This window comes from Hyperolius riggenbachi, chromosome 7 (genome assembly GCF_040937935.1).
Source record: "Hyperolius riggenbachi isolate aHypRig1 chromosome 7, aHypRig1.pri, whole genome shotgun sequence".
In the NCBI taxonomy this organism is placed as follows: domain Eukaryota; kingdom Metazoa; phylum Chordata; class Amphibia; order Anura; family Hyperoliidae; genus Hyperolius; species Hyperolius riggenbachi.
Window position 1 is genome coordinate 299,708,447 of NC_090652.1, and position 25,044 is coordinate 299,733,490.

Below are 25,044 nucleotides of genomic sequence, written 5' to 3' on the forward strand. Positions count from 1 at the left end.
CAGGCTGTATAAAAGTACTTTATATAGGTTATTGCCATTAATCGAATAAAATTGAATTGAATACTGTTTCCCTTCCCCATAATACACTTTGAAATAATGCTGAATTAACCTTTCTGAAAATATTGTGTACAATAAAGTTCTTTAACGCCTGGTACACACCACTCAATTTACCGTCAGATTTCGGGTCGAATCAATAATTTCCGACCCGTCCAATCTGATTTCCGATCGATTTTCCAAACACTTTTATACAAAATCAGAAAAACGATTGGAACGCCGAATAGCTTTGTCGGAAATTGTTGATTCGAACGTAAATCTGCCAGGAAAATTGCATGGTGTGTAACCGGCATTGAAGAACTTTCAGAGGTGTTTCCAATTCCCCTCCCCCACCCGTGCTAACAGTGATAAGCAGCCTCTGCCAGGCGTTCTATTGTGTTCAAAGATAACCCTATTGGCATTGAAGCTGTAATGCAAATAATACTCCCCGTTCTCCTAACCTAAAGTAGGGTGTGTGGAAAGAGTGTTAAAATGTCTTCAATGTAACTTTTCTGAACAATAAAAAAATTATTTAAAAAAATGTATACACTACAAATATTCCTATTCAACGCCCAGTCCAATGACACATCTGCCTTTTAAGTATTGCTTATATGAATAGATTGCACCATTATGAATTCCCAGCCAATCTGTAGGAGATGTACATATTCACCAGTTCAGACTGCTTAAAGGGAACCCGAGGTGAGAGGTATATGGAGGCTGCCATATTTATTTCCTTTTAAACAATACCAGTTACCTGGCAGTCTTACTGATCCTCTGTCTCTAATCCTTTTAGACATAGACCCTGAACAAGCATGCAGCAGATCAGGTGCTCTGACTCCGCTGACTTTACTGGATTAGCCATATGTTTGTTCCAGGGTTTTGACTCAGACACTACTTATGCCAGAAGATCAACAGGGCTGCCAGGCAACTGGCATTATTTACAAGGTAATAAATATGGGAGCCTCAATATCCCTCTCCCCTCGGGTTCTCTTTAAAGGGAACCAGAGACGAAGCACCCTCATGTATTTTACCATATATATCAGTGGGAACGTTAGAGAAAACACCTACCCTGCTCTCTGTTTCATCCTCACTGCTAAAAGTGTCTGTTATCAGCTGTGATAAGAATCCTGGACTGAGCATTCAGTCTGGCTTTGCAGGGAATAATTATAGCTGAGTCATTATAGCAGAGCCACAAGGGGGCAGGCTTGAGCTTGAAAAGACACCAGAGAAGACAGACTCAGCTATAATCTTTCCATAGCAAAGCTAGACTGAGTGCTCAGTCGGGGATTCTTATCAGAGGTGATAACAGTCAGATTAAACAGAGAACAATGAAACAAAGAGCAGATTAGGTGTTTACTGTCATGTTCCCACTGATTTATAAGGTAAAATACAAGAGGGTGCTTCATCTCTGGTTCTCTTTAACAGCTAGCCCCCGAGATATATATCTGAAGGAAACACGAGGATACAAAGGGCATACCAATATTCCTGTTCATGATACTATGTCTCTAAAATCATATATACAGATATACATATTTATAGTGATAAAGAATAGCTAAAACAATCATAAAAACTAAATTTTCTTTTTAAAATTCATATCTTGACTGCCCCCTGGTGGAGATCCCACGCACTGCAACCAACGGAGCATCACCCCCGTACAGCAAAGGTGCCACTCACAAGAAAACAAAACAAAATTAATAACTTCTAAAAAATACTTTATACGGAGGCCCAACTGCCTGGACCACGAATGCGGTTACATTCTGCGCACTGAACCATCGCTGGGAGGGTTTCTCGGTAACCCCAGGTTGAAGAGAACCATTTTGCCAGACTTCTGCCAATCATCTCGCAGAGGGAGAGCGCAAGGAACAATTTCCACCGCTCATCTGATAATTACCTCGTATTCACCGCAAAATATTCCTCTTTCTCAATTATGAAAAATAGTCCCTTTAAACAAAGTTCTATAAGCAGGTACAAGGCACTGTTCTAAAGTGTTTAAGGCAAAATGGCTAACGACTGATTTTGAGTGCTGGTTTAGCTTGCGACGATGGGAGGAAGAAGGCACGTGTTTAGTCTTGAGAGAACTTCTCAATCATGCAAAATGGAGGCCCAGCAGGTCCTCAGAAACCATCATTTTTCCGGCTTAAAGATTCACCAGTTACAAAGCTAAGGCATGAGGCACTTGAAATCTCAACCTTTGGTGGTGTAACCATTCAACCAAGTAACCTGTACACCCATGAAAATGGTCTTCATAGTCCTAAAAAGGATTGACCAGATTTGTAGGAGACACCTGCACAAGATATTGCCCCGGAGTTATAATTTGGCACCCCAACTGCAATCATGGATGGAAGTGATGAACGTTTAAGAAGAAGGCACTTAACTCTTCTCTCTCTCTAGATCTTTGAAAACCAGTCCAACTACTCCGTTTCACAGTTGTGAGTCCCAGTCTACCAACAGAACATACCAGCTTCCAGAAACCGCATCTTCATAACTTGCACAAAATTACCAGAACTAGCCTTAGTCTGAAACTTATTCACCCTTGTTCCACCCAAGACCTCTACCATCCCCTCCCCTCACCACTGTTTTACAAAACGTTCAAGTTTAAACAGGAACTGAACTCTCTAAATGGACAACGTCACATCGTGTGGTCCCTACAAGATCCGTGGTTTTAAAGGATTCCAATGAAAAACACTTACAGAAAGATATATAAAGATTCAAAAAAATTCTTTGTGCCTGGACAAAATATCAGCATCATTTTGAAAATTTGCAAAAAAATGTTTGCAATTAAATCAGCTCCTTGTAACTCATAGTGTATTTGTTTCAAGGAAATTCATGCTTTTTTTTGTTTGTTTATTTTTCAAAAATACTATGATGCAAAATGCATTTTACCCAAAAAGTAATGCCGCCTGCATGTCGCCATCTTTTTGCCAATGCTGTCATTTAAGCCTCCTTCCAACACGCAGGTTCCAATCCTGTCCCAAACTGTGACCAGCACATAGGGGATCATCCCAGTGTGTCATCTACCGCACTTACACAACCTACACCCTAACGCATGTTCCAGCCCCACCCCCAAATCCCTCCATAATAAATCATACATCAAATTTCAACAGCACAAAAAAAAGGTAGTCGGTGACGATGATGGGCTATTCCTGGATAACTCAGCCAAACAAAGATATGAAACAAGCTACGTCCTAATTTCACTTCAACATTTTCTTCTAAAATTCTTATTGAGAAAAATAGTTCTTTAATACTCTGCGAACATCTCAAAAGAAACTTTTTGGGAGAACCTATCAGAAAGCAGAAGATGACCATCCGTGTCCTTTTTGGTCTCCTGAATTGGCCATTACAAAAAAGAATACCAGGAGCAGCTTCAAGTTTAGGGTTTTCTTCGATTTACAGAGCGTGTATCGATAAGAAAACTCTTCTGGAGGAAAAGACTAAAGTCAAGAAATTTCAAAAACTTAAAAGCATAAAAAGTCTAAGTTCAAATATCCATTCCTTATTAGTTTGTGGGCTTCGTGTGCTTTGTGAGTATATAAAGTAGCTAAAGGTTCTCATTCCTTTGTGGTAGGCTGAAATGTTCAATAATAAGTGTTTGAAATACTTGTGATTTTGGTATCGAAAGATCGGCAGGACAGAACTAACAAACTCTTGACGCTGCGGTTTTAATAGGTAAATGTAGGAAGCAGGAGAGCCTAATCACAAAGGAACAGAGGTGGCAGTTGTAGAAGCCAAGTGGACTCTCCTGTTCTTCTGTAGGTCAGTGTCAGATGTAAGCCGGAGGGGCCGGGTGTGTACAGAAACACCAACCATTGCGTCATTAGCTGGAAGTCCTGCGTTCCTTGAGAATGCTGTAGACGTCGTCCACTTTGCTCATCTTTTCAAAGAATGGTAGAAGGTCTAGGAGCTCGGTGTCGGACATGTCATCAAACCAAGATATCACTGGCACCTGCAAAGAGAAGTAGAGCATGGTGTAAGACATAAGGAAAAATGTTTGAAGAACAAATTTTCAACATTATGGCAATCCGAGTCCATCAAACTGGCCCCATTTAAGGTATACCACAGGCTCCATTTACAAGGGAAATTTAAAGGAGAACTGTACTGGGAGGTATATGGAGGCTGCCATATTTATTTCCTTTTAAGCAATACCAGTTGCCTGCCTGCCCTGCTGAACCTCTGCCTCTAATACTTTTAGCCCTAGATCCTGAACAAGGCAAAGCAAACGAGGCACAACTCTCTCCTTTCTACTCAGCACCAGAGGGGAGCTTCAAGGCAACTCTAAAATGTATTATTTAAAATCTCAGTAACATTTTCAAATAATTTTATAAAATACAAGAAAGTCCAACAAACACTAAAATGTGATGATGGCGGACAACCCTTCTTACCGCATTGTCCGGGTGGAAGATATAGGAAGCTGGAGAATTGTCTATGATGATCAGCTTATTGAGGTCCCTCCCCAGTCGGCTCAGGTCCTTGACGTAATTCCCCCGGTGGAAGGCACAAGATTCCCGGAAAAGGCGTGCCCGGAACGCTCCCCATTTGTCCAGCAGGTCCGCCACAGGGTCAGCGTACTGCGGAGGCAAAATCGTCAAAATGAATACAAAACTCGGTCAATGAAAGTAAACAAACATTCTTTAGTCCACTTATGTGAGAAGTTATTCATCATCTCATCTACTCCTGACCACACAACAACTTCTCTCCCGTTTGGGAAAGTTTTCATCTAGGTTTTCCAAAAATTTTTAACAACCGCTCCACAAAGTTGGCCCATCTGAGTTGAGACCACCCCCACAAAGTACACCTCACCTTGGCCAAGCTGGCAGTGAAGAGGACGCACTCAAACATTTCTCCCATCCGTCTCAAGAACTCGTCCACATGGGGCCTCTTTAATACGTAGACCTGCGGGAGGTGAGGTGGAAAATCGGTTACAAAACCAGAGACAAAACAAAGGACTTCTGTACAAAGATCTGAACACTGAAGGGAGCTTCAACTAGTCATTAGGGATGAGCGAGAACATCTTGCTTTGTGTGAGAGGTGAGAACGAGATCTGAGGGCGTTAACTCAACTGGCCACCGCCAGCAGTATTCCAATGCGGTCTACGGTGCGTTCCATCTGCTTACACATCACATTCAGAGTCGAAACAGTCTGAATATTTTTTAAACTACTCCAAGCCATCCTTTTTACCATATATGATCCTCATGGAGAATTGATTGACCTGACATTTTGATACACCAGTTTAACCACTTCAGCCCACAGGCCATTTTGCCCTTTCCACCAAGAGCCATTTTCACCTGTCAGCAACCCTCCTATTCATTTGGCCATAACTTTTATCATTGCTTCTCACACCTAAATAATCTATATCTTGTTTGTTTTTTTAGCTACAAATTAGGCTTTTTGTGGCCAGTACTTGTTTCCAGTAATTACTCTATTTTGTATGCATTTTATAAGGAAAAACAAGAAAAAAAAATCTCCAATTCCACTTCCTATAGTTGTAAAATAAGCAATGCTTAAATAAAACCCACTCATTTTATTTGCCCATCAGTTCCGGCTAGCACAACATTTAAATGATTTCCCTAGTAAAATGTATGGCAACAATGTATTATTTTGAAATAAAGGTGTTTTTCTTTCTTCTGATTTTTTTTTTTTTTTTTTTTTGCACGCAGTGAATAATTACAAGCCTTTATTTACTAAAATAACAGTAATATACCCTCATGACCTAAATATAACAAAAAAAAAAGCTGAGTCCCTAAGGCAACTATTTATGGTTTTTTTTCCGGTTCTTTCCAGGCACTGAGATTGGCTTGGGGAACACTTGTTCCCCTTCACCAATCATGCCATGTAAACGCTGCTGGGAACGAACAGTAACACGGGTTAGACTTGAGGAGCTTCTATCTGGACGACTATAGTCATAAGTACTATATGTGACTTAAAGAGACTCTGTAACAAAATGTTCAGCCTTATTTCTTCTATCCTATAAGTTCCTATACCTGTTCTAATGTGGTCTGTCTTACTGCAGCCTTTCCTAGTTGCACAGTGGCTGTATTATCTCTGTTATATAATCTAATCTTCTTTCCTCTGACGGCTTTGTCGGGCTCAGGCACCCAGGCAGGAATGTGATGGTCTGCTTGTGATAGGATAGAAGCTATACACACCCTCTCCACGCCCCTGCAGGCTCTGTATGAGTCACAGAGTGAGCTCCTCTCAGCCTGTCACATGCCATGTCTTGTTTGTAAACCCTGCCTAAAACTGGCAATTACAAGCCGGGATTGCAGCAGGAAGTGGCAGAAACAGCACAGAAGGGCCCAGGAGAACATAATGAATAGAATGGTATGCTTTTTATTGTAAGAATTCTAGAGTACAGATTCTCTTTAAGTGGTTAAGCTATTATGGTATACTAGTACTAAGCCCGCCCGTTTAAAAACAGGTACTAGGGCTCAGCCGCTACGCCCTTCACACCACAACCATCTCTCGCAACGTCTATACGATCAGCGTGCATATGGCCATGATGCGCATGCCCATGATGTGTATGCGCGCACACGCCTGTTCCCTTGCTCCTGTCCTCTTGTACTGTCCAACATGAGCCCGCGTGCCACGCATGTGCGCTGGGAAAAAAAGGCACGGACACAGGGTCAGATGAAGATGCAGGGACACAGGTTTTATTTTATAGGATGGGATTTCTATGAAGTTCAATTTATGATCAAAAATTTCCTAAACCTTTTGTATTTTTTTGTATAATAAAGATGAAATTACCTTTTGGACTGCGTTTGCGCTCACTTTTTCATTTTCTTGACAAATCATGATCGCAGCGATTTAACCGTGATTTTAATGCAGGTCAATGGGAGCGTTTTTTCAAAACCGCAAATGCAGCGCTGTTAGATCGGAAAGTGCTCTGAAGTGTGGTTCATCCCTAATGCTAGGTACACACAATGCAATTTTCTGACAGATTTCCTGTCAGATCAATTATTTCCAACATGTCCACTTCGATTTCCGATCGATTGTTCATAGAAGTGAACGGAAAAATGACCAAAAAGTCAATCGGAAATTGACCCTAAAATCAGGAAACAATCATGCTGCCAGGAAGCCAGCAGCAGCCCCTGCTCTCACGCACCTCCCCGGGCTCCAGCGCTGCAATTTTACCTCCATCCACCGGGTGACGCTGTAACTCTGTAGTGAGATCAATGATGGCGATCTCACCAGAGTGATTCAGAGCCTCCGAATACAGGAAGGAGAATGGCTACCGACGTATGGATCCTGCGGGAGGTGAGTAAAAATGCCCAGCGCTGCCCGCTATACTCTGCATAAAGCTCCCAGCGGCTAGCCCGAGCTCAGCTCCACATTACCGCCAGGGAGGTTAAAGGACACCTGAACTGGGCAGGATATGGAGGCTGACTCATAGATTTTCTTTTAGATAATGCAAATTGCCTGGCGGTCCTGATGATCCTCTGCTTCTAATACCTTTAGCCATGGACCCTAAACAAGCATACAAGTTTAACAGGCGTAACAGCATGCTGTTTTCAGGTGCGTGATTCAGACACTACTGAAGCCAGAAGATCAGTAGGACTGCCAGGAAACTGGTATTGATTAAAAGGAAATAAATATGCCAGCCTCCAAATCCCTCTCACTTCAACAACAACAACAAATAACATTTGTAAAGCGCTTTTCTCCCGTAGGACTCAAAGCGCATAAGCATACCTCCGACCATTGTGGTACAGAGGAGGAATTTTATAAGTCCGGAAATGCCAGGCTAAACAGGTGGCTTTTCAGTCTGGAATGGATTTGAATAGCTCCAGGGATGGTGCTGTCTTTACTGGGTGTGGTAGGGAGTTCCAAAGAGTAGGGGCAGCATGACAGAAGGCTCTGCCTCCAGATTTTTTGAGGTGCACTCTGGGAGTGACCAAGTTTATAGAGCTTGCTGATCTGAGGTTGTGAGAGGTGTGGTGCAGCTTCAGCAAGTCCTTCATGTATCCAGGGACCAGATTGTACTTCAGGTGTCCTTTAAGACCACAAACACGTTTAAATCTTGGTTGACATCCCTCCTCCCTTTTTTCACACTGAATTTTTTTTTTTTATTTTTTTTTATTTTTTTATCCTTTTCTGTATAAAACAAATGTAAATAGAAAACTAGGTCGAACAAAATAAGCCATACCATATCCTTTTATGGTACCATAAGAACTGAAAATGGTTACAGTGGTGCAATAAGAGCTCCTTAAACAATATATAACAGGATACAAACTTTAGGGACTTGTTCGGAGAGGCGGACACCAGACTGCGTCTTGTAGGAGGATCTCGATGAGTGTGGACTGCTCAGGACGCAAGTAATCAAGAATAGGCTGAGAGCAGCAGAAACAGCCTATCCTGGATTACTTGAATCCCGAACCAGCCCAGAGGAGGAGCTTCTACACGGAATCCCAGGATGATCAACAAGCGCTGACTTATAGAGACACTACCCTCAAAATAATGGAAATAACATTTCACAAATAGTGTATTGTTGCTTTTCTGCAGGTCTAACTCTGTATTAACCCTTTAGCAGCCAATTTATTTAGAGGCTTCCAAGTGCTCCAGGCCAATTTTATTTTAGCACATTTATTACATTTCCTTGCTCTAATTAGCACTGCTGTAATGTGTATTAATGGCCACTTGTCACTAGGGGGCAGTGTGAGGCAATAACAGAGGACTTCTGCTTTCAGTTCCTATATTTTCTGCTAGTAGAGAGAGATAAAAGCATTCTAAGAATTTACAGCACAATGAGTTCTGCCGGCTGAGGTCACTTATCTCAAACGAGATGCTAATGGGTTAATAACAAAACCTTTACCTATGGGTATTTTTGAACCTAAAGACCCTAAAGCAAACCTGTGTGAAGAAATGATCAGCTTAAAGAGAACCAGAGACAAAGCACCCTCATGTATTTTACCATATAGATCAATGGGAACATGACAGTAAACACCTACCCTGCTCTCTGTTTCATTCTTCTTTGCTAAATCTGCCTGTTATCAGCCCTGATGAGAATCCCCGACTGAGCATTCAGTCTGGCTTTTCCCGGAATGATTATAGCTGAGTCAGTCTTCTGTGGTGTCTTTTCAAGCCCAAGCCTGCCCCTTGTGGCTCTGCTTTCCTGCTATTTATCCTCGAAGCAGCAAAGCAGAGTCACAAGGGGGCAGGGTTGGGCTTGAAAATACATCACGGAAGACTGACTCAGTTATAATCATTCTGGGCAAAGCTAGACTGAGTGCTCAGTCGGGGATTCATATCAGAGCTGATAACAGGCAGATTAAGCAGAGAAGAATGAAACAGAGAGCAGGGTAGGTGTTTACTGTCATGTTCCCATTGATATATATATGGTAAAATACATGAGGGTGCTTTTGTCTCTGGTTCCCTTTAAAGAGACTCGGAAGCCTCCGAAAATTACCCTTTATTTTAGCCACTCCTGTTAAGCATTAATGGGTTAGCTGAACCGCTGCTATCCCGTGGCAAAATGAGGCTTTATTCACCCCCCAAATACCGGGGTGAAAATCCATGTCTTTCCTGTTCGTGGATTTTGCTGCCCGGGGAGGCAGAGCTTTGAGCCGCAGCTCTGACTCCATGCGCGTCAATCTCCCGTGGATCTCCGCCTCCCCCCCGCCCCTCTCAGTGAAAGAGAACTGAGAGGGGTGGGAGAAGGTGGAGATCCGAGGGAGACTGACGCGAATGGAGGCAGAGCTGCGGCTCAAAGCTCTGCCTCCAACAGGAAGGAGCCCCGCAATTTGGGGTGATTAAAGCCTTGTTTTGCCGCGGGATAGCGGCGTTTCAGCTAAGCCATTAATGCTTAAAGGGGCACTACAACAAAAAACTGTAAAATTTAAAATATGTGCAAACCTATACAAATAAGAAGGATGTTTTTTTCCAGAGTAAAATGAGCCATAATTTACTTTTCTCCTATGTTGCTGTCACTTACAGTAGGTAGTAGAAATCTGACAGAAGCGACAGGTTATGGACTAGTCCATCTATTTATAGGGGATTCTCAGGGATATATTTATTTTCAAAAGCACTTAGTGAATGACAGTTGCTCTGTCCAACTGCCAAAAAAACTGTGTAGTGAGCAGGGAGGCTGGCCAGCATCATTGTTTAAATCCTTTTTAGGGAATATCTTTATAAAGAATAAAAGACTTGCTGAGAATCCCCTATGAAGAGATGGAATAGTCTATAGTCTATATTTTACAGTTTTTCGCTGTAGTGCCCCTTTAACAGGACTGGCTAAAAAAAGGGTCATTTTCGGAGGCTTCAGTCTATCTTTAAAGGGGGCCACAAATATTACAATTGTTATATTTATTTTCAATTCAAGAATTAGAGTCAATTTTCTCTGACTGATTGCAACATTTGAAAAAAACTAACCAATGTATCGTTGATAGGATGACTGTGGCGCTTGATCCCTCCTATAATTGTAGGCTGCAGAGAGATCTATAAGGTTTGCTCAAACCTCATCGATTATAAAACAGGAAAAAATGATCTATCTGCGCCTTACTGACAAAATTCCTCAGTTTCCAAAATTATAAAGGTTTTTATTATTTATATTCCAATAAAAACAGTCAAATTTATTTGGACATATGTCTCCCAGACTGATTTTCAGAGATCAGCTGACCTCACCACACTCCAGACTTCCATACACACTGCCACACTCACAGCCTCGGGTGGTAAACACCCCCGTACCGAAAAGCCAGCCTAAGCCGCCCGTGATCAATCAGGGGATCCCCCACCTCAGCTACAATTTATGACAGATTGCAGGCCTGCTCTTAATAGAATGTGGCGTGGATAACAGTCCGTTCCAGATCAAACGCTCTTAAAACGCTATATAAACGCTGCATAAAATCCCACAAAAAAGTCCAGCAAATCTTAGTTTCCAATGCTGCAAAAGGTTTCTTCATGCACTTATATATTAATTAATCAATGACCGTAGGTGAACAAGTTCATAGCAGTGATCTGCTCCGCTTAATGCGTGTTACTTAAGGACTCACGTCTCCCTTGATGGAAAAGGCTGGAGGGTTGTTTCAATCCCAGCTGATCCGGAGAGTCTTTGTATGAGAGTCTTTTAGCGTGGCTCTACGAGCTCTCTAGTCCTGGCCGGAGACACCTGGGAGCTCGGAGCCGCTTGATGGTTTGGCGGTGATACTTTCCGTGGTCGGGAAATTTCCGGGTGACGTCACCTCACTTGTCCGCCAATCAAGGCCCTGATTGGCGGACAAGTGAGGTGACGTCACCCGGAGATTTCCCGACCACGGAAAGTATCACCGCCAAACCATCAAGCGGCTCCGAGCTCCCAGGTGTCTCCGGCCGGGACTAGAGAGCTCGTAGAGCCACGCTAAAAGACTCTCATACAAAGACTCTCCGGATCAGCTGGGATTGAAACAACCCTCCAGCCTTTTCCATCAAGGGAGACGTGAGTCCTTAAAGAGAACCAGAGATGAAGCACCCTCATGTATTTTACCTTATAAATCAGTGGGAACATGACAGTAAACACCTAATCTGCTCTTTGTTACATTGTTCTCTGTTTAATTTGCCTGTTATCACCTCTAAGATAAGAATCCCGACTAAAGGTGGCCATACACTGGTCGATGTGCCATTAGATCGACCAGCTGACAGATCCCTATCTGATCGAATCTGATCAGATAGGGATCGTATGGCTGCCTTTACTGCAAACAGATTGTGAATCGATTTCAGCCTGAAACCGATCACAATCTGTTCAGCTGCTCCTGCCGCCTGTCCCCCCCCCCGTATACATTACCTGAGGCTGGCTCCCGGGCGTCTTCTCCGCACTGCACCCCGCACCGCTGTTCTTGCTCCATCCCGGCGCTTCCTGTGTTACTCCGTGACCAGGAAGTTCAAATAGAGCGCCCTCTATTTCAACTTCCTGGTCACCGGAGTGACACAGGAAGTATAAGCGTACACTGGGACATGCGGAAATGCGGTGCAGCGAGGAGAAGAGGACCCCGGAGCCAGCTTCAGGTAATGTATACATGCTCGGATCGGGCCCGAATCGTACGCCGCAAGCGACGCGCTCCTACCGCCGGGCGATCGAGGGTAATTTCCCGCACGGCGCGATCGACGGTCCGATCCGATTTCGGGAGGGAATCGGATCGGCGGGTGCGTTTAGCGCAAGCGATTGGCAGCAGATCCGATCCCAGGATCGGATCTGCTGTCGAAACGGCCGTGAATCGAGCCAGTGTATGGCCTGCTTAAGCAGTCGGCTGGCTTTGCTACAGAAAGATTATAGCTTAGACTGTGTTCTTTTGTGTCTTTTCAAGTCCAAGCCTGCCCCCTGCTGGCTTTGCTCAGAAATCATTATAGCTGAGTCATTATAGCAAAGCCAGACTCAATGCACAGTCCGGGATTCTTATCTCAGCTAGATAACAGACACTTTTAGCAGTGAGGATGAAACAGAGGGCAGGGTAGGTGTTTTCTCTAATGTTCCCACTGATTTCTATGGTAAAATACATGAGGGTGCTTCGTCTCTGGTTCACTTTAAGTAACACGCATTAAGCGGAGCAGATCACTGCTATGAACTTGTTCACCTACGGTCATTGATTAATTAATATATAAGTGCATGAAGAAACCTTTTGCAGCATTGGAAACTAAGATTTGCTGGACTTTTTTGTGGGATTTTATGCAGCGTTTATATAGCGTTTTAAGAGCGTTTGATCTGGAACGGACTGTTATCCACGCCACATTCTATTAAGAGCAGGCCTGCAATCTGTCATAAATTGTAGCTGAGGTGGGGGATCCCCTGATTGATCACGGGCGGCTTAGGCTGGCTTTTCGGTACGGGGGTGTTTACCATCCGAGGCTGTGAGTGTGGCAGTGTGTATGGAAGTCTGGAGTGTGGTGAGGTCAGCTGATCTCTGAAAATCAGTCTGGGAGACATATGTCCGAATAAATTTGACTGTTTTTATTGGAATATAAATAATAAAAACCTTTATAATTTTGGAAACTGAGGAATTTTGTCAGTAAGGCGCAGATAGATCATTTTTTCCTGTAACCAATGTATCGCACTTGTGCTAAGTTTTTATAAATTATAAAAAAAAAAAGATTGAAAACTTATAAATGAGGAAACTGACAACCTATCCTATACCATTCCATTTTCTGACAGATTGTACAGAAGAATCAGCTATTCCCCATCGACTTTGATCAGATTTCTTGCTCGAATTAAAAAAAAATTCAGTCTCTCTGCACAATCGATCGTTTTTATTGAATTGTCGTGAAAACTCTTTCAATTTTTCTGTACTCAATTATTGAGTGTGGGCACCTTATAGCAGATATAACAAATGATAATAAGGTATAAAAATGCAATTATATCAGATGATAGTGTCCCTTTAACATCCCAGCTAGATGCCTGTAAAAGAGACAAAGTAATACGGAGGGGAAATAACTCATTTGTTTACCTGATGAACAGTCCCATCGATCTCTACAGGAATGATAAAATCAGCATTGTTGACTGGCTGGAAAGTGAAACAAGGAAAAGCAGTCAGCAAATGAGAAAAAGAAAAAAAAACTGGCACAATCTCACACGCAGTAAATAATATTGCCCACCAGGGGGCAGAAGTGCCATTCTCTACAACAGGGGTAGGGAACCTATGGCTAGGGAGCCAGATGTGACTCTTTTGATGGCTACATCTGGATCACATACAAATCAGTAGGGGTGGATTCACTGAGCTACACTGCTCAAGCAGCGCAAGTAACATTTTCAAATAGTCACGCTACTGCTGTAGCATGCACTACTAACTTACTCGTGCTACCCCAAAAGGAACAGCTGCTCCAATTGTCCCACTCTGGACCCTGTCAGGTCAAGTGACTTTGATTGGCCCAATAGGCTGCCTGTCACTTGACAGGCAGCCTATTGAGCCAAAGTGTATGGATCTCGTTCTATAAAGTGAATCAACCCCCAAAGTCAGCTAGCTAATTGTACAAGCTGTTAGTCGGTATTTCTCCTGTCTGGCTCTCGGGGAAATTGCTGATGTTGCTGAAGACATGTCTGACACTTCTACTGCCTGCCAGATCAGCTGTATACACATAACCATGGCAACAGGGACAGCCCTCTGCCGCGCATGCGCTCTATTCCAGTTTGAAACATATTGTATGACTCTCACGGAAATACATTTTAAAATATGTGGCGTTTATGTCTCTCTCAGCCAAAAAGGTTCCTGACCCCTGATTTACAACTAATTGCTCAAAAGTTTTCAACTGAACTCAACACATAATATATTAAAGCAAATAAGAGCCCTTCTACATTAAAAATTGAGACTGCGGAATGCTGTGATCACGATTTTCATGCTTTCGACCCTGCATTTTGCCGCAACTATAGGCGCGATCAGTGGGCACGATTGGGTTTCCCTATGTGAAAAATGCACCTTGGAATTTTTTCAAATTGGAGATCGCATAGTAAATCGCGTATCACTGAGTTTGTCATGCCCTACTATGCATTCAAAGTGGACCTGAACTCTTGCACAAGACAGACGGAAAACAGAGAAATGCACCCTGTATGTATTTAATGAATTTAGCCTGTTTAATTCCCCCTCATTTGTGTCTAATCACAACTGTAATTTGGTCTCTCGGCTGTGTCAGCTGGCTGCCTCAGGCAGAGCAGCTAATTTGTAAACACAGGAGGTTAACCGTATGTCTGCTTCTACGAAAGTAGGAAGTAGACACACTGCAGATTTATTGAAGGATTTGTATCAGCTGTAACAAAGATTTTTTTTTTTGTAAAGGTTATGTTGTTGCGTATCTTTTAGAGCAGAGAGGAAGTTCTGAGTTCAGGTCCAATTTAACCGAATCACAAAAGCAGTAAAAGACTGCAGAATGCACCAGGGCTGTGGAGTCCAGGAGTCGGAGCCATTTTGGTTACCTGGAGTTGGAGTCTGAAGTTTAATAAAATGAGGAGTTGGAACCAGATGATTTTTGTACAGACTCCACAGCCCTGGAATGCACTAGGTTTGCATTTGGGTTTACACCACTCTGTACAATGCAGCACGATTACCATGCGCAATGTCATTGTACATGCTTTATCACTATGTGCTCAGACTATATGGCTCAGGCTACATTTGGGTCACTCTGGTACCCCTTTGCAGGCCATAAGGCAGCACAACTCACCTTGAACGAACTATGAACTAAAGTTTCATCCAGGTCGATGACCACACAGATCTTGCCGGAGTCCTGCGGCTTTGCCTCGGGCAGAAGGTATTTAGTTACCTGTAAAAAAGACAAGACATAATATATCTTTTTGCAGGGGTTAAAAAGAACATTACTGAGAACGAAGCATAAGTAAACAAAAAAACACAATACATTGTCAGAAAATGACTCGTATTTCTTGTAGAAGAGGAAAATCCCTCACGGTGTCTCCATGTTTGCAACAAGTCAGACTTAAAGGGACTCCGAGAACCTCTCATGGACATGCCTTTAAGACTCTGACCAGTACAGCAAAGTACTTAAAGAGGAACTCCAGTGAAAATAATGTAATAAAAAAAGTGCTTCATTTTTACAATAATTATGTATAAATTATTTAGTCAGTGTTTGCCAATTGTAAAATATTTTAAATCACTGATTTATATTCTGACATTTATTACATGGTGACATTTTTACTGCTGGCAGGTGATGTAGCTGCTGCTTGCTGTTTTGGTAGTTGGAAACAGCTGTAAACAGCTATTTCCCACAATGCAACAGGGTTCACAGACAGCAAACTGCCAAGAGTACGTACTCAGAATTTCTTGTGGGAGGGGTTTCACCACAATATCAGCCATACAGCGCCCCCTGATGGTCTGTTTGTGAAAAGGAATAGATTTCTCATGTAAAAGGGGGTATCAGCTACTGATTGCGATAAAGTTCAATTCTTGGTCGGAGCTTCTCTTTAAAGATGCATACCTGTCTGTAGCTTGTGCTCTCCTCTTTCATTTGACGCCTTAATCGCCATTCTACACCAAATAGTTTTCGTTCGATTTCAATTTAAATATCGTGGCTGCCATCTTGGCTATATTATAACTACCGGGTCACCCCCATCTTCTCTGTTAGAGAAGTGCATCACTGAATGAAGCAGGAAGAGGAAGTGACACGCATGGCCATTGCAAGAGGCTCATCAAGAGGGGTCATAGCACGACTTTGTTGGAAGTCGTCTGGCTTAAAGGCATGCTCATGAGAGTCCCTGTAGCCTCCCTGGCGTTCTATTTCCCCAGGATTTCCGTGCAAAAAGTGGTTCAATTAATTTCCAATAATTGTCAACCTTTTTTTTTTTTTTGCAATCATTTTTTTTAAATATTGAATTCAATACAGGATATTGTATTAAATTAAAATAAAAAAAAAGTGTTTACTGTGAGATGTTGATGACACTGTGTGACCCTGGTGTCATCAACGCTGATCGCCGGGGGACATGAAGCAAAATCTGCCAAGGGACATGGAAGAAGGCACCGAGGAAGCTATCAGAGGTACGCAACGAGGGATCAGATGTATAGGTAGGCAGATATTTAGCCAGAAGTATAGGTAGCCAGATGTTTTACCAGATGTATAGGTAGCCAGTTATTTAGCCAGATGTATAGGTAGCCAGATGTTTTACCAGATGTATAGGTAGCCAGTTATTTAGCCAGATGTATAGGTAGCGAGATGTTTTACCAGATGTATAGGTAGGCAGATATTTAGCCAGAAGTATAGGTAGCCAGATGTTTTACCAGATGTATAGGTAGCCAGTTATTTAGCCAGATGTATAGGTAGCCAGATGTTTTACCAGATGTATAGGTAGCCAGTTATTTAGCCAGATGTATAGGTAGCGAGATGTTTTACCAGATGTATAGGTAGGCAGATATTTAGCCAGAAGTATAGGTAGCCAGATGTTTTACCAGATGTATAGGTAGCCAGTTATTTAGCCAGAAGTATAGGTAGCCAGATGTTTTACCAGATGTATAGGTAGCCAGTTATTTAGCCAGATGTATAGGTAGCCAGGTGTCCCCCCTCGCCCCCCCCCCCCAGTCTCCTCCAGCCCCGATTTACTAACCCGAGGGCTGTCTCCTGCGGCGGCTTCTGTGCAGGGGAGGGGGGGGGGGGGTCCCTCTTCCTTGTGGGCTGGTGGCTGGTCGGGGATTCCCCCTTCTGCGCAGGGGGGGGGGGGGAAATCCCCCTTCTATGCGGGCTGGTGGCCGGGTGTCTCCCTTCTGCGCAGGGTGGGGGGGGAGATCCCCCTTCTATGTGGGCTGGTGGCCGGGTGTCTCCCTTCTGCGCAGGGTGGGGGGGGGAGATACCCCTTCTATGTGGGCTGGTGGCCGGGTGTCTCCCTTCTGCGCAGGGTGGGGGGGGAGATCCCCCTTCTATGTGGGCTGGTGGCCTGATGTCTCCCTTCTGTGCAGGGGGGGAGATCCCCCTTCTATGCGGGCTGGTGGCCGGGTGTCTCCCTTCTGTGCAGGGGGGGGAGATCCCCCTTCTATGCGGGCTGGTGGCCGGGTGTCTCCCTTCTGCGCAGGGGGGGGGGGGGGGGGGAGATCCCCCTTCTATGTGGGCTGTTCGGGGACTCCCCCTTCTGTGTGTGGGGGGGTCCCCTTCTGTGCGGGCTGGCTGGGGGTGGCTCTTCCCTCTTCCTCCCTCCGGATCCCACGTGCATCCCCCCGTACCCCCCCCCCTCCTGATCTCCAATCCTCCCCGGTATCCAGCCCTACACTACTCACCCGAGGGCTGTCTCCTGCGCCGGCCGCGATTGGCACCCTCCTCCTCCATCACTGAAGTCTCGGTTCTGTGTAACTACAGTACGAGGCTTGGTGACGTCACCAAGCCGCGTACTGTAATTACACAGACCGGGACTTCAGCGATGGAGGAGGAGGGTGCCAATCGCGGCCGGCGCAGGAGACAGCCCTCGGGTGAGTAGTGTAGGGCTGGATACCGGGGAGGATAGGAGATCAGGAGGGGGGGGGGTACGGGGGATGCACGTGGGATCTGGAGGGAGGAAGAGGGAAGAGCCACCCCCAGCCAGCCCGCACAGAAGGGGACCCCCCCACACACAGAAGGGGGAGTCCCCGAACAGCCCACATAGAAGGGGGATCTCCCCCCCCCCTGCGCAGAAGGGAGACACCCGGCCACCAGCCCGCATAGAAGGGGGATCTCCCCCCCTGCACAGAAGGGAGACATCAGGCCACCAGCCCGCATAGAAGGGGGATCTCCCCCCCTGCACAGAAGGGAGACACCCGGCCACCCCCTCCGCACAGAAGGGGGAATCCCTGCCCGCACGCACTTTCTCTGCCTGCCGGCTGCACAGGGATTCCCCAGAGTGGCTGGATGCTAGTTCTGCACGCTGGGGGTAGCACAGATCGCTACCCACAGCGTGCTGACAGGCATCCAGCCACTCTGGGGAATCCCTCTGATGAGGGAAAAGTGGAGCCGGCGGTGCAGAGAAACAGGAAATCTCCCTGGCAGTATTGACGAGCCCAGCTCGTCATTACCACTTTCAGCATGTTTCTGCTGGACGAGCCAGGCTCGTCATTACCTCCAGGGTGGTTAAAGCACACCTGAAATGAGTGGGATATGGAGGCTGACATATGCATTTCCTTTCAAAGTGGACCTGAAGATTTCTGTACACAGTGGATAGAGCGCTCCTCCCTGGGCAGACCCACCCAAAATAGGACAAACCCGTTGAATAGACCTGGATCGCTTCAGATATGGGAGGTATAAGCACCCTAATTAGGTAGAAGATACAGGTTTCTGAAAGCGCACTTTAGCAGAGTCTATATAGTCCAAGCGTTGCAAATAGTTCTTATCTTCACTTCAATACATATAATCCTCTCACCAGATGTTATTGCTGATTATATTATAGATCAGCAATGACAGCATTAGTTGATGTCTCAAACTCCGAAATAAAAGAAAGAGAACAGCGCTATTATCTAAACTGCTATATGTTTAGATCTTTATTCTCCTTATAAAATATATATTAAAAGATAAAATCATAAAAAATCAGGTCATAAAATTCCTCAGGATTTCTGACAGGAAGTAGGTAACACTTTTACATACTCCTTCATATATCTCATGTAGCTTAGACAATAAGCCCCTCATATATCCATACGCACATTTCCATACATACAATGTAGCCACCTGAGTTTCTTCTAAAACCTATTCCATGCAAAGTCCCCAGAAGGAATGTATATCTCCCCTTTCAATGTAGATGTATATGTTCAACAGATCTTGCTAATATACACTCCCTTCCGTGGGTCAACCCCCTCCCCTCCAGCGCGGGGCGCGTTCACAGTCACTTACGTGTCTCGCAACTTTGATGTTCCCTGCGGGCTCCGGCCGGTAGCCTCGCAGGTCAGGGTCTCCTCTAGCTATGTCCCGCCGCTTCCGCCGGTGAAGCGTCCGCCTCTAGTCTCTTCGCGGCTCCGCTCGTTCTGGCTGTGCGGCTTCCGGATAGTTGGCTAGCTGGGAGTGACGTCATTTCCCTTCCAGGTTTCTGCGTTCCACTCTATGTTCCACTCTGCGTTCCGGTACAGTTCCTGCTTTCAAAGCGTATATAGGCAGGCTGCGTATAGCGTACTTATGTACTGTGTATCAAGTTGTGGAAACAGATTCTTGAGTCAGCAAGAAACCCCTCTTTACATCGACATGTTTCAATGGTTATCGACCATCTTCATCAGGATAAGGGGATACCCCATACCCTGAGAACTAGGCAGCTGTTTAATTGGAAGGGTAGAGTAGGGGAGCAGCGCCTTTTTTCTTCCTTGCCCTTGGCTTCTTCCGATGTCTCAATCTCCACCAGAATCCCCGTTCTCCAAGATGTGAATCACTTCAATGAAATGTATATGGAACAAACATAGCGTAATACAGTCAAACGTTTGAGTTTAAGGAGGATGCCACGGCAGACGGGTTAGACGCATCTACAAACTGCAGCGGCGGTGAGCCTGGGACTTTGATTGAGATATGCACATATCATTTTTATCCTTGTGAGTGCAATTTCTAAACTTTTTTATGCAAATAAAACAGTATAACACTATGCAAACGTTTGTTTGAGTTTAAGGAGGAAACCAGTTCTTGTATATGGCAGCGTCCATAGAAGATTATACATAAAACGCTATTGCTGGTCGCCTTGAGGTCAGCCATTCTATGCGGTGAGCGCAACTTGTTACTATATGCATGCGTAGGAGCACTGGTGATCCGCTGTTTTGCACTGGGGTGAAGGAGTGGATTTGTATATCGTGTACTGGATTACGCTATGTTTGTTCTATTGATTTGAGTCCATAGTAACTTGGATACATCGCAGTGGAGTGAGGGCAGCGCTTACACGTCTATAGGAGAGACCAACCAATTACAAGCGCACTAGCTGGTCTATGCGGTCAGCCTAGATATCTGGTGAGCGTACAATTTGCTCATAAGCGTGGGGTGGAAGCATACACAGTGTGTTAGTGCACGGTGATTGCCACACTACATGTGACTGTATTACACTATATACATTTCTTTGAGGTGATTCACATCTTGGAGAACGCGGATTCTGGTGGAGTTTGAGACATCAACTAATGCTGTCATTGCTGATCTATAATATAATCAGCAACAACATCTGGTGAGAGGATTATATGTATTGAAGTGAAGATAAGAACTATTTGCAACGCTTGGACTATATAGACTCTGCTAAAGAGCGCTTTCAGAAACCTGTATCTTGGACCTAAAGATTGCTTATAGAAAAAAAGGTTTTGCTTACCTGGGGCTTCAACCAGCCCCCCGCAGCCGTCCTGTGCCCGCGCATACCTAAAACGGTCCTCCAGTCCCCTGCTGCAGCTCACTTTCTCTTCCCCCAGTCGCTGTTCACTGTGCCCCGGCCGCGCACGTCCTTGTTCGCGCGCTCGTCGCCGGAAGTTTCCTACGCAGGCGCAGCAGAGATTTTCTCATAGTGTTCCTGCGCAGGATGCTCCCGGCCATGGGAGTGCTAACGAGGATTCGCGAGCACAGTGGCCCTTGACTTGTAAGTCGGCGGTGAAGAAACAGAGCTGCAGCGGGGGGATCGGAGGATCTTCCGGCGAAGGGGCAGGATGGCTGCAGGGGGGGCTGGAAGAAGCCCCAATCTTCAGGTCCACTTTAAACAATGCACATTGCCTGGCAGTCCTGCTGATCCTCGGCCTCTAATATTTAAAGCTATAGGCCCTGAGCTCTGACTGGAATAGCTGCATGTTTGTTTCAGGTGTGTGATTCAGATACACGTGCAGCCAAAGAGATCAGGAGGACACCTGGCAACTGGTATTAATAGGTAAAAAATATGGAAGCTTCTATATCCGTCTCACTTCAGGTGTTCATTAAAGAGAACCTGTTTTTTAAAAAAAGGTCCCCTGGGGGATACTCACCTCGGGAGGGGGAAGTCTCAGGGTCCCAATGAGGCTTCCCCCTCCCCTGTAGCTGCAGGCAGTCCAGCGCTGGCTCCCCCGAAGTGTCCCGCAATCCTCCCTCCACAAGCCTGACAAGGCTTGCTATATTTACCTTGCCTGGCTCCAGTGGGGGCGCTGTTGCGGCTCTCAGCACGGAGATAGGCGGAAATACCCAATCTCTGTCGGGTCCGCTCTACTGTGCAGGTGCAGGAGACTTGCACCTGCGATGTAGGGTGGGCCGACAGCGATTGGCTATTTCCGCCTATCTCTGAGCGGAGAGCCGATACTGCGCCTGCGCTGGAGCCGGGAAGGTAAATATTTACATCCCCGCTGTTCGGAGAGCTTTATCACCGCCGCCGCGGGACCGAGGAGGACGGGGGAAGTCTCAATAGGCTTCCCCCACCCGAGGTGAGTAGGTATTTCTCAATACCGGTTTTCTTTAAAGGAAAACTAAAGACAAAGAAAGAGTTTCACTTACCTGGGGCTTCCACCAGCCCCCTGCAGCCATCCTGTCCCATGCTGGCCTGGTCCTCAACGATCCTCCGTTCCCCCGCCACGGCTCAGTTTCGGTTTTGCTAACTGGCAGTCAGCGAGCCACTGCACCTCCATGGCCCTGGCCACGCTTATCCTTCACATTCCCGTCCGCAATAGCGTTCTGCGCAGGGGCACTTTCTTCACCTACAGGTCCACTTAAATTAGGTCCATCATCAGGCAACGAGGTTCTATGGCCTCAATAAATCACTGTGGAATTTGTATGGCTATATACATCAACTAATATACAGCAAACGGGTAAAAAAAAAGCTAACTTGCTATTCAAATGTGTGTATACAGTAGTATACAAACTATTATGCACAAAAATAGGATGCAGTACACTCTTTGCACCACAAGATGGCGACAAAAGCATGTGATCCCATGGAATGTGTAATTAACCAAGTTGCAAAACACCTCCATAGCCAAAAAGTTAATTAGTGCTCCAGCAAGGATACAGGGATTTAATTACAAGCCTCCCTCATTTCCAGACTTCCATGAAAGCCCTAACCACCCATCATCCCTCATGCCTGGAGGTCATATGCTCCCCCCTCCACCCCTCAATGTAACAATTTATCAGCAAAAACAAGTGAGAAACTTATGAGCAGGAGAGGCCGTGTGCAGGGAAGAGCCGGACCATGGCAAATCTATGCAGTGGGATGTGACTTGTAGTACTTTCACTACAAGCACAGGACAGTTATACTTTTGTTCCCTTTCACGGCAAATGTTGCAAAGTTATTATTAGAATTACTTTCAATGCAGAGAGCAGTGGGTGGGGACTGATGGCAGCCGGGGGAGGGAATTGTACCACACAGCAGAAAGAGAGGAGGGAGCATAGTGAAGTCTGTTACTATACAGTAAATGTATACACAGGTTTAGAAAAGCTGCCCATAGGTCAGATGACCAGTCTTTTGGGATTTAAAAAAAAAACATATTTTGGCTTACCTTGGGGACTGATCCATTTTCCTCCACCAGGAGGGGGGCATTATTATTCACCGGTAGGGGCTCCGCATTATCCTGACACAAGCAGCAGAACAAGGAGTGGAAGATGCTTCTGCTCCGAGGCTTCTTAGAGGAGGTGGAGATGTGAACACCTGCAAGACAAAGAAAAGAACCAACAGTCAATCCAACGGGACAGTGAACTTAAAGAGAACCCGAGGTGTGTTTAAAGAATGTTATCTGCATACAGAGGCTGGATCTGCCTATACAGCCCAGCCTCTGTTGCTATCCCAAACCCCACTAAGGTCCCCCTGCACTCTGCAATCCCTCATAAATCCCAGCCATGCTGTGAGGCTGTGTTTACATCCGTAGTGTCAGTCTCAGCTGCTCCCTCGCCTCCTGCATAGCTCCGGTCCCTGCCCCCATCCCTTCCCTCCAATCAGCAGGGAGGGAAGGGATGCAGGCGGGGACTGGAGTTCTGCAGGAGGCGGGGAGAGCAGCAGACTGACACTATAGAGATAAACACAGCCAGCTCTGACAAGCTGTTTGTCAGCAGCGTGGCTGTGATTTATGAGGGATTACAGAGTGCAGGGGGACCTTAGGGGGGTTTGGGATAGCAACAGAGGCTGGGCTGTATAGGCAGATCCAGCCTCTGTATGCAGATAATATTCTTCAAACCCACCTCGGGTTCTCTTTAACATTATACAAATGAATGAACTATACTCAAAGCATACACTATAAAGAGTCATATAAAGAAAATAATCACCCCCTTCAAAAATATATCACCTTTTGATGTTCTGCAACCTGAAGACACACCAAAAAAATATTTTACCCAGCAGAAGTTAAAAAAATAAATAAATAGAATTACTGAGATGGACAAAGGATCATCCCCCTCCTAAAACATAATTGTAAATTCAATCAGGTGTAGCTAATCACCTCCTCCACGGCTCATTGAGCTAAATGGCTTCTACTTGTAAATAACTGTAATTATTTTGTATTGCTTTAGCATAGAAAACAGCTATTCCTGTAGCATTCCAGTGCTTGGTAGTGCAACTAAAAGCAAACCGTCAACTATGGGTGGCAAAGCTCGAAAAAAAGATTTTCCAAGCAGGCCGTGGCTGCAACGCAGATTGGGGGGCTGGAGCCTCGGCTGAGGTTCGAAAAAATCCGCCACAGCCGCATTTAGGATAGGGGAGGAGCGATCACCTGACTGCCTGAATTAAAGAGACTCTGTATCAAAATTTTCAGCCTTATTTCTTCTATCCTATAAGTTCCTATACCTGTTCTAATGTGGACTGGATTACTGCAGCCTTTTCTAGTTTCACTGTCTCTGTAATTTATCTGATCTTTTCTTTGTCAAGCTTTGTCGACCCAGGGGGGAATGCACTGCCTCTGTTGTGATAGGGAGAAGTTATGCACACCCCTCCACGCCCCCTACAGACTCCCAATCCTGTATCATTCAGACAGAGCCTGGTAGGACAGGCTCTGTCTTTTACACTTTAGGTACTCTTTACGGCACTGGTGGACTTGGTGACCTAATAATGAGGCTCCAGATACTTTAGGGGGTCCCTTCCATTCCCAGACTCCCAGGAGTGCCCCCGAGTGGCAACGAGCAACCCCTCAACCGCACATGAAACGAAGTGCACATCACCAATGGGGGAAACTTAAGGAGGATATTCAATGGAGGGATCTAGTCAAATACAAACAGAGAATTGTGGATGGGAAACGGGAGGAACCCGAAGACAACGAGAAGCAACAACAGGAGGCTGAGGATTATGTAATCCAGCTCACCATGAGCCTAATGCAATCTTTTCCTTCCATTTCAGGGGTACTTTAAATAAGAATTTTAACCTCGGACTGAACCAATCAGTAGCTGATATAGAAGAGAAGTAATTTTATGCATTGTTATTTTTACTGCAGTTTATCTTTAAGTCTGATTGAGTTTTGTCAAAACGCACTTTGAAGATTCTGAGGCCAAACAGAAAAAGGGGTTATGGTCAGATACAACCAAAATTGACATATCTGGCCTTAAAGTAACCCAGAGACGAAGTACCCTCATGTATTTTACCATATATATCAGTGGGAACATTAGAGAAAACACTTACCATGCTCTCCGTTTCATCCTCACTGCTAAAAGTGTCTGTTATCAGCTGTGATAAGAATCCTGGACTGAGCATTCAGTCTGGCTTTGCAGGGAATAATTGTAGCTGAGTCATTA

At 45.1% G+C, this 25,044-nt stretch overlaps 1 protein-coding gene across 2 annotated transcripts in view; it reads right to left on the minus strand.

Annotated features, from left to right (window-relative positions):
* Window positions 1-2,880: 2,880 nt before the first annotated feature.
* The window catches only part of CTDSP1 (CTD small phosphatase 1), a 65,761-nt gene continuing 43,597 nt past the window's right edge, over window positions 2,881-25,044 (minus strand). For both annotated transcript variants that reach the window (XM_068246062.1, XM_068246063.1), the window contains exons 2-7: window positions 22,833-22,981; window positions 15,139-15,237; window positions 13,434-13,490; window positions 4,831-4,923; window positions 4,413-4,598; window positions 2,881-3,976 (exon numbers count right to left, since the gene is read on the minus strand). In XM_068246062.1, the coding sequence (XP_068102163.1) occupies window positions 3,848-3,976; window positions 4,413-4,598; window positions 4,831-4,923; window positions 13,434-13,490; window positions 15,139-15,237; window positions 22,833-22,981 (713 nt within the window). In that variant the 3' untranslated portion in view covers window positions 2,881-3,847. The remainder of the gene's footprint in view (window positions 3,977-4,412; window positions 4,599-4,830; window positions 4,924-13,433; window positions 13,491-15,138; window positions 15,238-22,832; window positions 22,982-25,044) is intronic.